This window comes from Nilaparvata lugens, chromosome 14, assembly GCF_014356525.2.
Source record: "Nilaparvata lugens isolate BPH chromosome 14, ASM1435652v1, whole genome shotgun sequence".
Taxonomy (NCBI): Eukaryota; Metazoa; Arthropoda; class Insecta; order Hemiptera; family Delphacidae; genus Nilaparvata; species Nilaparvata lugens.
The window spans coordinates 923,759-938,092 of NC_052517.1; the positions used below are offsets into that span (position 1 = coordinate 923,759).

The window sequence follows — 14,334 nt, forward strand, 5'->3', positions numbered from 1 at the left end:
CCTCAATATAGCAGCGTCTTGGAAGGAGTAAATCATTCCAGGGTTCAACTTTTGAGGCAATAGATAACTAGTAGTTCTGTGAACAGTAGACCTCACGCAGTATTCTCATCCACAAGTACATGATTGAAGCTATGGACCTTATGGAAATACAGCAATAGACTGGCTTTTCCACACATCTGTGTAATCACTTGTCAGCTGATTTATGATGAATAATTCTGTAGTCTGATTTTTACTCTAATATTGGCGTATGAAGGAGGCTCCTTTTTCCTTTTATATTATCCTTGAAATGAAAAATTTCCAAAACCCTTCTATATACGTCGACGCGCAATTAAAAAAGGAACATACCTGTCAAATTTCATGAAAATCTATTACCGCGTTTCGCCGTAAATGCGCAACATAAAAACATATAAACATTAAGAGAAATGCCAAACCGTCGACTTGAATCTTAGACCTCACTTCGCTCGGTCAATAATTATTATATTCATAACCGTTGTCTTCTACTATCCAGTTATGAATATGTATTGAAAGGATAGTCTTCAATATTATTTATTCCAAAAAATCATGACCTTTACCTCAATTGAAATTTTACCATCTAGATAACATTTTTATGAATAATTTGTTCATCCCAGGTGCAACATGCTACTATAGATATATTACAAAAATATAGTAAAACAGAGCTAGGTCCGGTTGCACAAAAGCCGCTTAACCGTGATTAATTTCACGAGCACCAATCAGAGAAGGCTTTTTCAAAAGGCTTGAGTTCTCGTGGAATTAATCACGATTAAAATTTAACAGGCTTTTCTGCAACCGACACCTAGATTTTCACAGTGTTTAAGGGCCGAATTCACCAAAAAGAAAACTTGGTTTGAGCGTCAGCTGATTCAATTAACAAAAAATCATATTACAAAACCAAGTCAAAATCATCTGACTTGGAACCAACTGCCACTCAAAACCAGTTTTTGTTTTTGGTGAATTTGGGCCCAAGTTGCATTCTTTATTCTTTATTGATTGATATAATAAGTATACATCATATAAATGATAGGGAGAGGAAAAATAAGGTAACCTTGTGCTATTCCTCTCCCCAATTTAGATAAGGTTACACATAGTCCGAAATAGGTTAAGTCTTGTAGCTCTTCACTTCGCAAAATTCTCAGACCACTAATATGTTAAAAAAAGTGAATTTTCAAATTTAGATACTTCAAAACAAAAAATAGAACAGATATTTCACATTATTATCACTTGAATAGAGAAGATTAATATATTAGAGAAATAATTTTGAAAAAGAACCGAAAAAAACAAACTTATTTCTAGAAGCACAGCTGTATTCATAGAACAGCTGATCCCATTCAAAACCACAATACAAGGCACATTCGAAAAGTAGCAAGACAATACAAGGCACATTCGAAAAGTAGCAAGACAATACAAGTTTAGAAGGTGCAGTGAAATAATATAGAAAGACAGACACAGATTGTGACAGATACGAGGTGCGTTTGTAAAATAGAAAGACAGACACAGAATAATATATGCAAAAGATACAAGGTGCGTTTGAAAAGTACTCACTTAAGATGGTGTTGTATCTGCTGATAGTTAACATAGTGGGAGAACCTTGCCGGGTCTGTAATCGCCACCCGGCTGCCGGGTCTATTAATGGCTGAGTCCTGCTGCTGTTCCAGACGCTGAAAGAAAGAAAAATAAACAATCAAATTATTATAATAGATAAACTAACAGAATTTAAAGCATAAGCATAAAGAAAAGATGGCATAAGATGATATTCCATGGTTTGTGGAATTCATTCAAAGTTTGGGAGTTTTGTATCAAATTATGGTGTTGTGTATCAAGTTGAGATGATACTGAATCATATTGTGTTAATACTGTATCATTGAAGGTTATCGCATAAGAAGATAGTCCATAATATCAAGCCGACTACTGTCTATTATTAGTGTGTTGTTGGGAGTGTGAGAGTGTAAGAAGGGCACAGTATGAGAGACTACCAGCGTCACATAGCTTCACCAAAACCAACTACTAGGACTATCGGCTTCAGTTAACACTCACATTTGCAACATAGACACCCTATACACTGTCTATTATTAGTGTGTTGTTGGGAGTGTAAGAGTGTAAGAAGGGCACAGTATGAGAGACTACCAGCGTCACATAGCTTCACCAAAAAAAAAAAATACTAGGACTATCGGCTTCAGTTAACACTCACATTTGCAACATAGACACCCTATACACTGTCTATTATTAGTGTGTTGTGGGAGTGTAAGAGTGTAAGAAGGGCACAGTATGAGAGACTACCAGCGTCACATAGCTTCACAAAAAACAACTACTAGGACTATCGGCTTCAGTTAACACTCACATTTGCAACATAGACACCCTATACACTGTCTATTATTAGTGTGTTGTTGGGAGTGTAAGAGTGTAAGAAGGGCACAGTATGAGAGACTACCAGCGTCACATAGCTTCACAAAAAACAACTACTAGGACTATCGGCTTCAGTTAACACTCACATTTGCAACATAGACACCCTATACACTGTCTATTATTAGTGTGTTGTTGGGAGTGTAAGAAGGGCACAGTATGAGATACTACCAGCGTCACATAGCTTCACCAAAAACAACTACTAGGACTATCGGCTTCAGTTAACACTCACATTTGCAACATAGACACCCTATACACTGTCTATTATTAGTGTGTTGTTGGGAGTGTAAGAGTGTAAGAAGGGCACAGTATGAGATACTACCAGCGTCACATAGCTTCACCAAAAAAAAAAAATACTATGACTATCGGCTTCAGTTGACACTTACATTTGCAACATAACGATCCTTTACCATGGCATATCTTCTTATGGTATATTTTCTCTATGGGATACTCTGTTAATACTGAGATTTTGAGTTGAATTATGGTGAGACTTACATTATTCATCAAAATCTATTACCGCGTTTCGCCGTAAATGCGCAACATATAAACATTTAAACATGAAGAGATGCCAAACCGTCGACTTGAATCTTAAGGTGCGTACAGATATACGCGCCGCGAACATGAGCAATTCACCTCTATCAGCTGACTATATCTGTATTTTTACAGAAACAGTAAGATACAGATATAATAAGCTTGGCATCAGCTGATTAAAAGTGAATTGCTCATGTTTGCGGCGCGTATATCTGTACGCACCTTAAGATTCAAGTCGACGGTTTGGCATTTCTCTTAATGTTTAAATGTTTATATGTTGCGCATTTACGGTGAAGCGCGGTAATAGATTTTCATGAAATTTGACAGGTATGTTCCTTTTTAAATTGCGCGTCGACGTATATAGAAGGGTTTTGGAAATTTTTCATTTCAAGGATATGATATAAAGGAAAAAGAAGCCTCCTTCATACGCCAATATTAGAGTAAAAATCAGACTATAGAATTATTCATCATAAATCAGCTGCCAAGTGATTACACAGATGTGTGGAGAAGCCAGTCTATTGCTGTATTTCCATAAGGTTCAATGTGTCTGTACGCATCTTTAGACCTCACTTCGCTCGGTCAATTAACGTACAAGCCTGCAAATATTGTAATAATGTAAATAAATTTGCTAACCTGTCTTAAAGCCATCTCATATCTCTCCTCAGTGTCGTCCAAAGGATAATGACCACGCCTCTCCTGATGACGTAGCTGATGATGCGCGCGCAGCTGTTGAATTCGTTCGGTACGAGTGACGTCATTACTACCTGTGACGTCATTGCCCGATGTCCTAGAACCTCCCATATCACTACCCGTAGTCCTAGAACCCGTCAACTCGTTACCCAATGTTCTAGAGCCCGACATCTCATTACCACTTGTTCTAGAACCCGTCAACTCGTTACCATATGTTCTAGAACCCGTCAACTCGTTACCATAAGTCCTAGAGCCAACTATATCACTACCCGTTGTCCTAGAACCTCCCATGTCATTACTACTTGTTCTAGAGCCCGTCAACTCGTTACCATATGTCCTAGAGCCCGACAACTCACTACCCGATGTTCTAGAACCCATGAACTCACTACCCAATGTCCTAGAACCCGTGTGTTCACTACTAGCTGTCGCAGAACCGGCATATTCACTACTGGGTTGGGGTAGTTGGCCTCCTGATGACGTCATCATGGCATTCCCCCTTGTGACGTCACTGCTGGGATGCTGAAGTGAAGATGATGAAGTCATCATGGAGGGGTTTCCGCCGCGTCCGCTGCCTCCTATATCGACGCCTGCTTCACGGCTCTGTTTTTTTGAAAAGAAAGAGAAATCATATTTTAGTTTGTTTTCCAACTGTGTTGAAACAATTTAATAATGTAGAATGACAACAGAGAAATGATTATTCAATATAAATTATTCACTATAAAACAAAAACATGTTGACACCTGCATGTTATTTAATTAATTTGTGTGTTTGTGTTGTCAGATAGCGTTATAAAGTATCACCATGAATGATAGAGTAACACCACAATATGATACAGTATCATCACAACTTGATACAAAACTCCAAAATTTGATACAAAACTTCCAAACTTTGAATGGATTTTACAGAACCATGGGATATCTTTTTATGCTATCTTTTCTCTATCGTCTTACTTACATCACAACTCCACAATACGATACATTATCACCACAATATGATACAGTATCATCTCAACTTGATACCAACTCCAAAATTTGATACAAAACTTCCAAACTTTGAATGGATTTTACAGAACCATGAGATATCTTTTTATGCTATCTTTTCTCTATGGTCTTACTTACTAAGCTCGTTTAGTAAACTCATGAACTGAAAATTCAAATTGAAGATTTTTAAAAATTTGATGATACAGTATCATCTCAACTTGATACCAACTCCAAAATTTGATACAAAACTTCCAAACTTTGAATGAATTCTACAAACCATGGGATATCTTCTTAAGCTATCTTTTCTCTATGGTCTTACTCACTACACTCCTTCAATAAACTCATGAATGATAAAATTAAATCTATTTTTTTCCAAATTTGTAAAATATTTGCTACTAACCGGCTGTGTACTAGCTGCAGCAACCATCAACCTTCTCAGCTGTTCTTGTATCACCTGCTGTTGATGCTCATCATACTCTACTTCTTCCACTCCTCCTCCTCCTATTCCTCCTTCTCCTTCTGTTCCTCCTCTCCCCTCTTCATTCTCTTCTTCACCATCATCGCCCGCCTTACGGTGTTTTCCAAACCTGCAATGAAACGAAACATTGGTTAAAAAGTCGGTTAGAAATTAAAACTAGAGTAATTACAAAAATAATCTACATGTTCAATTCCTAAGCGACGACTCTATAGTGAGGTCCACGTTATAAAGTCAGCATCTGATTAATGTTGCTATCCTTGTCTATCATTCCACAAAGCACATAGCTCTATCCTGTTCTGTATCGAATTATGGTGTTGTGTATCAAGTTGAGATGATACTGTATCATATTGTGTTGATACTGTATCATGTTTGTTGTGATTGTTCTATAGTGAGGTCCACGTTATAAAGTCAGCACCTGATTAACATTGGTGTTGCTATCCTTGTCTATCATTCCACAAAGCAGATAGCTCTATCCTGTTCTGTATCAAATTATGGTGTTGTGTATCAAGTTGAGATGATACTGTATCATGTTTTGGTTGTTCTTGTTCTATAGTGAGGTCCACGTTATAATGGCAGCATCTGATTAACATTGGTGTTGCTATCCTTGTCTATCATTCCACAAAGCAGATTGCTCTATCCTGTTTTGTATCAAATTGTGGTGTTGTGTATCAAGTTGAGATGATACTGTATCATGTTTTGGTTTTCTTGTTCTATAGTGAGGTCCACGTTATAAAGTCATCATCTGATTAATGTTGCTATCCTTGTTCATCATTCAACAAAGCAGATAGCTCTATCCTGTTCTGTATCAAATTATGGTGTTGTGTATCAAGTTGAGATTATACTGTATCATATTGTGGTTGTTCTTGTTCTATAGTGAGGTCCACGTTATAAAGTCATCATCTGATTAATGTTGCTATCCTTGTTCATCATTCAACAAAGCAGATAGCTCTATCCTGTTCTGTATCAAATTATGTTGTTGTGTATCAAGTTGAGATGATACTGTATCATGTTTTGGTTGTTCTTGTTCTATAGTGAGGTCCACGTTATAAAGTCAGCACTTGATTAACATTGGTGTTGCTATCCTTGTCTATCATTCCACAAAGCAGATAGCTCTATTCTGTTTTGTATCAAATTATGGTGTTGTGTATCAAGTTGAGATGATACTGTATCATATTGTATGTCGAACACTAATATTGCTATAGTGAGGTCCACGTTATAAAGTCAGCATTTGATTAACATTGGTGTTGCTATCCTTGTCTATCATTCCACAAAGCAGATAGCTCTATCCTTTCCCACTCGTGCCGTTGTCAAATCGTTCGCACACTAAGCGCCGGTTTCCGAGCTTGGGATTTAGGTAAGTTCTAGACTTTAAACAGCTGGAGTCAGAAAATTGGCTTCCAGAAACGGGGCGCGAGTGAATAGTTGCAGCAAAATAAATCTATATTTTCTCATTTCCTTAATTCACAACGTTTTTCCTTGATGAAATGAAACATTCCTAAATAATTCGAAATAGCTGAAACTTTACACTATTTTCCCTATTTCATTTTGTGTTCAATTTTCTAGTTTTTCAAAATTCAATTTAAACGTGACTATGACAATGACTACGACTACGCCCCGTTTCGGAAAGCCGATTTTCTGACTCCAGCTGTTTAAAAGTTTAGAACTTACCTAAATCCCGAGCTCGGAAACCGGCCTTAAGTAGTTAGTAATATAATCAACTACCGAAATATTAGATCTCAAACATCTACGCGGTAGCCAAACTCGTCCCACAAGCGAGGGTGTTGAGTGCACGCCAGCCGCTGCCGGAGACCATATTCAACACTTGTAAGATATTGAAAAAAAAAAAACGTTAGAACTTTCTCTTTTCATTGTTATAAAGGTTGTCCACTTTGCATTTTAACTTCAATAAATACCAATCTTTGAAAATGGGTCCATCATTTAGAAAGACCCTGTATATTATTCTAATAATATAGTAATAATAATTACCTGAACATGGATCCCAACCCCCTGAGCAGACTCTGCCGTTTCTTAGCCTTGAGTTTGCTATCGAGCGAGGTCTGCCGTCTATTTAGGTGACCTCCGACACCCCCCAGATCGGGGCCCCCTACCGGTGCCTCATAGCTGCGATCCACCGCCGCTCTGAAGCTCTCGTTACACCCCCGGCCGCCCCTAATTACGCCCCCAACAGGGGGCACCAAAGCAGGCGGGTACACACGGTCTATGTCTTCGTACATCTGCATCTAAAAAATCACAAAAAATTATTGATGGAAGATTTTATATAAATTGCAGTTTAAATACCTGCTGGGATATTATTACTTCATAATAGTTTATTTGTTTATTATATAATTTAAGATAAAACAATTTCCAGAAATGTAACACAGGCTTAATCCAAAAACGGTTCAAATTTATACTACAGCCCAAATTTAGCTAGGTAAAGCTGCGTACACATATTCGCGCTTCCAACCCGCACCGAGCACGCTCCTCCCTCGTACCGCCCTCGTACCACCATCGAACCACAGTCGCTCCGCCCACACACCCATCATGAACGTTACAGAAGATGTTAGATCTTCTCGCGTTCCCCGGTCGAACCACTGTTGCTCCCCGGTCGATCATCAATCGCTCTGCTGGAGTGACGTTCGGTTGCGGAGCAGAGCGACAGTCTGTACGCACCTTTATATGTCACTTTCACATTTTTAATTACACAATTCAATACTTCTAATGTTAATCCTGACTATCAGGAAACCCGTGCTCCTCAAGGGACTATTTGAAACTTGACGTAATGAAATCTTGAAGAATTGAAAAAATACCTATAAACATCCTCGGTTCAAAGAAAGAATCTATATGCAAAATGTGAAGTTAATGAGTTGAGTAGTTGAGACGTGATGATGCGTCATTCGTGAATTTCCTATCCCCTTCTGATAATGTCTTGAATCTTATTGAGGGAGTCATCAGTAGCTTAGAGCACAAGAGACTTGTGAACCTCAGAGCATTTGACTTTTCTAAAGCTTTTGAGTCAGTGAAGCATAATATTCTATCTGAAAAGCTTTCTTTTTATGGCCTTGACAAGTTAGCTGTGGATCTAATTGGTTCATACTTGGGTCGCAGAATGCAATTTGTCTATAGAAACGGCGAATTCTCAAGTGGTAAGCTGGTTAGATATGGTGTCCCCCAGGGTCAATACTTGGTCCACTGTTGTTTATCATTTACATAAATGATTTGTTAGGTGTGATAAGGAACTGCTGTGATCAAACCCAACCCTATATATGCCGATGACCAGGGCTTATTGGTGAATGGGACGGGAAAACAAAATGTTGACACAGTTGTTGAATTGAGAACATCAAATATAATGGATTGGTGTGCTTCAAACAATGTGTCTCAACCTCCTGAAAACCTGTGACCTACAGTTTAGCTTCAACCCTAGGTTTACTGGCACAGATTCCCTCAAATTCCTGGGTATCATGCTTGACTCGAATTTAAATTGGAAAAAGCACATTGATTATACAGCTGGAAAACTAAGTAAGGGGTTGTTTGTCCTACGTAGATTAACTCACATAGTTAATCATGAAGTTTTAATGAGTGTCTTTTATGCTCTCATCCATAGCCATTTAGCCTATGGGATTCAGCTCTGGGGAAATTGTTTGGCATCTATTAAACTTTTCAGACTTCAGAAGAAGGCCATTCGAATAATTTGTCAGGCACCACCCCTAGCAACACATAGGCCGCTTTTTCGTAAACTAGGCGTCTTGACTCTCCCATCTTTATATATTTTTACTTGTCTGATGTACATGAAAAAAAAAACCTTAATGAATATAGTCGAAATGGTGACATACATAATTATCATACCAGAGGAAGGTTAAATCTCAGAATTGATTATCACCAATATGCGAGTACCCATAGGAATTGGAGAAACATGTCCATTGAGCTATTCAATGAGCTTGCCCCTGAAGTAAGACTGTTGAGTACCTCACTATTCAAGTCACACATAAAAGGCTTACTTACAGAAAGATGTCTTTATTCTGTTGGAGAATTTTTTGAATAGCTCCAGTGTTCATCTGTTTAACTGTAACAGCTTTGTTGTGACTTGTGTTGGATCCCGTTTTAATACCTGCTATTTATCAATTGCTGTTGTTAATTACTATTTGCCAATTTAGTTGTAATTTTTTTTTTACAAAAATACTACTTTGACTATATTATTATTATTTTAAAAATATTTTGACTGTTTTTAATTTTATTGTATAATGACGTTTGTTACAACACTTTGTGTTTTATGACAATAAAGGATTATTGATTGATATTGATTGATTGATATATAAGCCAGTTCTTTCCTTTATTATAGTATAGATCATGAACATTGATAGATAAATAACGATAGGATAGGAAATATTTACCTCTTGCACCATGGTTTGCAATGATTCAAGACTGGATGACTTCTTCATACCAAGGGAGGGTCCCAGCTGACTTCTATCCATGTCTTCACCCTCAGCTGGAATACAACCAAACAATATTATGAAACAATGGCCCATATGAATAAAACAGAGCAAATGCTCATGAGCAAGAGCATGGAGCATAAGGTTTTGCTCATGAGCAAAAGGTAGAAGCAAAAGCATTTGCTCATTTTCATATGAATAAGCTTTACCTTATACTCTTACCTTATGCTCCTCAACTCTGGAGCAAATGCTCACGTATTTTAAAGATTTTTCATCAGCTGATTCGCTTTTGTAGCCTTACTTTGTATTTATAGCTCACGGAAGCGCTAAATATGCAAACAGGGGGCACCGCTTGTGTTTGCATCGTCTGCTCTGTTTTCTATTTTTATGAATAGAGTTTTAGGATAGTTGAGTTTAGAATTTTTAAATAAGTTGATAGCGTGAAAAAATGTCATCTCTACTAATCTTCAGCATATTCTTATAATATCAATAGCCTTCTTATAATCGTCTACACTCTCATCTTCTTAAATGTCTATTTCCTATTTTGTGATGGCTATCTTTATATCAGGTAGCTGTTATCTTTTGTATTTATTCTTTTGAAGGAATAATGGTGATTATTGAATTTCACAATTTACATAAAGGAAAAAGTACTCTGAAAACAATTGTATATACACATATACAGTAGTCTGATTGTAGTTGCAAATATGTTGCCGTCATTATGTTATTCCCCTAAATTATTCTCGTTTGATAATGAGGCTTATAGTTCAATGAGCAAGGAAAGTTGTGAGTGTATTACACCAGATTTTTTCTGTATGATATCACCATAAATGATACCGTATCAATATTTATTTTCCTCCACCTACTATCAAAAGTCTCATTTACACCCTGGAATCGAATACTAAAGTACTACTTTTCCTCCCATGGGACTAAAATAATTCCCAGCGGGAAAAGTGATCACTTTTACTCCCAAGGGAGTAAAAATAAACCCATAAGATTAACATGGGAAGAAGTCCGACAACGCCGCGATGAAGAATGAGAATGTGGCAACACTGTCGTGGTCGGTAGAGGAAAATAAAAGAGCTCTATTTCGATCTTTGGAATATTTTAGCTCTAGGAAATAAGTAGCTCTATTTCGATTGTTAGGTTATGTTCAACGTTGGTGGATATGAAAAAGTACACACCTATACGTCATCGGCATCTCTACGAGAGCGTTCATCTAAAGGTACGTTTTCGTTTATGCGAACTTTTCCGCAGTCGACGACGGCAATTCATATTGTCCAAATTTCAAGTGTGCTAAACAAGCTGATTAAATAACTTTTCATTATTGTCTTTATTAATAAAGAAATAAACATTTTCAATAATATCAAAATATTGCCATTTAAAAGTATAAAAAAGTATAAGCTCAACCTGCTCGCTCCATTAAAACATAATTTAACATAATCTTTTAAGTTATGTAGACAGATTGAAATCTACCCAATCTGAGATTCTCTCCCTGTCATGGTCGACGACGGCATTTACGCATAAACGAAAACCCACTTTAACAGAGACGACTGAGCGTGTCTGCACAGAAAACAAGATTGCAGGTTATGTTTTTTCTTGGTTACCTACTAAGATCTTCGAAATCCGCTACCGGTATTGTAGAAGTTATTTTCGTTTTTATAAAATTTATAAAATCTTTCAAAATTGTGATGGGTGCACAATAACAATAAACAATTACTATCAGAAGTAGGCTTTTACACTATCAACAATCATCATCTATACTATAAACTATAAACTATCAATATATAATAGTTAATACGCGACATGGAATTTTGTGACTCATAAGGAAACTATAAACTATCAACTATCAACTATCAACAAATTATTATCAGAGGTGAGCTAAATTTTGTTTTTAAAAAAATAGTGTGAAAGCGTGAAGATGTAGTAAAATTATTCATTGTTATAGGTATTGGTGTAGGTGGAGGAAAAATGTTGTGTGCATCACGGGACTAAAGTACTTATTCTCCCTCAGGGAAATTGTCGCCCTCGGCTACGCCATCGGGCGACAACAGTTTCCCTCAGGGAGAAAAAGTTGCACTTTAGTCCCTAGATGCACAAATAACTATTATTCAGCAGAGACATAAACACATCATTATAAAATGATTCAAAATGAAAAAAAAACAGGCTTTTAGCCCTTACTATTCCATTCGCGAATTTGATTGAAAATTTGTCCAAAAGAGGTTATGACTCGTCAGCAATTTTAAAAATGATTCAGTATCACCACACATGATACAGTATCAACAAAATACGATACAGTATCATATCAACTTGATACACATCACCATAATTTGATACAAAACTTGCAAACTTTGAATGAATTCTACAAACAATGGGATATCTTATTATGCTATCTCTTCTCTATAGGCTACTATGATTGAGCCAACTAATAACTAACTAACTAGTAGTTCTGTGAACAGTAGACCTCACGCTCAGTAAGTTACAATGACATGTTGTTATGTTCTCTCAGAAATTAATAAATAATAAATCAATTTAAAATGTCTAGAAAAAATCCTAAATAAACATAGAGCTTTCTGTCCTATATCGTACCGTGACGTGTCGTCCCGGAATGTGAGTGTGAGCGCTGTTATCAGTTCTGGCTGCAAATGTCTACATCGTTGATGGAAAGATACATTTCCAAGATGTTCGATGTTTTTGAACGGGTAGTATTATAGTCATATGTCTACTAACGTTGATGGAAAGATAAATTTTCAAGATGTTCGATGTTTTTGAACGGGTAGTATAATAGTCCACTAGACAGCTGATATATGATGAATAATTCTAAAGTCTGATTTCTACGGTAATATTGACGTTTAAAGGAGACTACTTTTCCTCTTGTATTATCCTTAAAATGCAAAATTTCAAAAAAACCATCAGAGTAGGAGGTTAAGACACAATGAAACACTTAAATTATTCATTGGAGAGTCGGAATTGGTAATCAAGAGCTCAACGGACTTCTTAGGGGTGAAACTGGAGGAAGGGCTGGGTTGGGGGGAACAATTGGATAAGATTGAAAGTAAAATAGCGAGTGGAATTTTTGTCTTAAGGAATTTAAGTAAATTAAATAATAAGCCTCTATTGAAGTCGGTCTATCATTGCTTGGTGGAGTCACATATTACATATTCAGTGGCCCTATGGGGAGCTAGAGAGAGTAACCTTCAGCAAATTTTCATTTGTTAAAAGAAAGCATTGCGCACTATGTTGAGGTTGCATCCACAAACACATTGTAGGGACTATTTTATTAAAATGGAGATTCTTGAAGGTGTTCACTACAGACTATTAATAAGACGCATGAATATAATACACGGCATAAGAGTACCTTCTCGGAATATCATAAATTGACTTTGTATGAAGAAAAACCTAGTTATATTGGTAGGAAGATTTACCAAGTACTACCAATTCGGTTGCGGGAAATATTAACGATAAAAAAGTTTAAACGAAGTTTGAAATTATTTCTAAAGGAGGAATGCTTTTATAGTCTGAAGGACTATTTTGATTACTGTAATAGAGTCAAAGACAAATAGTAATTATATACTAGATATAAATTTAATGAAAAATTAATGGTGTCTCGCTTTTGCTAGCACTTTGACTTGTCTGACGCCGTTGAGGCCAACCAGACGTAATATATATCTATCTATCTATACATCGACGCGCAGTTGAAAAAGGAATATTCCTGCCAAATCTCATCGAATTCTATCAACGCGTTTGGCCGTAGTAGCGTTACATACAGACAGAAAAAGAAAATTCCAGTTAAAACATAGACCTCACTACGTTCGGTCAATTAACTAACTAACCAACTGATTAACAAGCTAACTAACCATCTGATTAACTAACTAACTAACCTTGTCTCAACTCCCTTGCCCGCTTAGTCCGCCTATAAGTGTCGGTATTCTTAGCGTCGAGCGTGGCATGCCGCTTCTCCGACATGCTCTGTCTGCCGAACGCATCGCGGCTAAATCCAGTCGCACTGGCACCTGCGCCTGCGCCCACTTGCATGCCACTGTCCAGCGACAGTTGACTGGCATAGGTGGCGTCCGCCTGCGACGACGTGCTCGTCGAGTCGGTGCGGCTAGGTTTCATTGCTGCTAGGGGTCGGATGGCACCTAGACTTGTGTCTCCACTAAAAAACAGACAAACAGGCCAAAAATAAAACCTCGAATAATCACATTTTCACTCATTCGTCAGGAGGATGGACTTTAGGTGGGCCGACCACTGGAACCGATTTCGTCCGAAATAGCATCGGCCGAAAACAACCGAACTCGTCCGAACGATCCCCCAACAAACAAAGCTATAGATGCTCGTCCATTGCAACAGGTTCATACAGCCGTGCACGGCTGTCTCCGGCCGATCAAGTTTTCGATCCGAATTGAATGGGATTTTCCGGCTCTATCCGGCCGAACTAACTAGTCGAGCTGAGACAACATCATCCTAACCTCAAAATTGTTTCACAGTCTTGTCTGTGTTTGGTTTTTGAACTTGTTCTGTTTTATAAAATTGTAACTATGGTCAATGAAAAGTTGATAAGTTTGGTTCAAGAGCATGTTCCATTGTGGAATATGCGAGGCAAAAGATATCATCGTTGTGATGTTCAAAGGAATCTGTAGACAAAGATTACTGATCAAATAGGATCTGAAGGTAAGATTATTGCAATTAATAACTAATTTAGTGGATATTCGTTTACTCAATTTTAAAAATCTCAATATGATCATTGTTCATGAAAAATTTTGGTGGCTATAATAGTAGTTAATTCAATATTCAATAGTTGAGCCAACTA

General features: G+C 37.2%; 1 protein-coding gene across 3 annotated transcripts in view; it reads right to left on the reverse strand.

Moving 5' to 3' along the window:
* LOC120348913 (partitioning defective 3 homolog) overlaps positions 1-14,334 on the reverse strand; it is a 114,713-nt gene that overhangs the window by 4,953 nt on the left and 95,426 nt on the right. For all 3 annotated transcript variants that reach the window (XM_039440454.1, XM_039440453.1, XM_039440455.1), the window contains 6 exons: positions 13,403-13,680; positions 9,486-9,580; positions 7,084-7,337; positions 5,020-5,206; positions 3,583-4,239; positions 1,561-1,676 (listed from right to left, as the gene is read on the reverse strand). In XM_039440454.1, the coding sequence (XP_039296388.1) occupies positions 1,561-1,676; positions 3,583-4,239; positions 5,020-5,206; positions 7,084-7,337; positions 9,486-9,580; positions 13,403-13,680 (1,587 nt within the window). The remainder of the gene's footprint in view (positions 1-1,560; positions 1,677-3,582; positions 4,240-5,019; positions 5,207-7,083; positions 7,338-9,485; positions 9,581-13,402; positions 13,681-14,334) is intronic.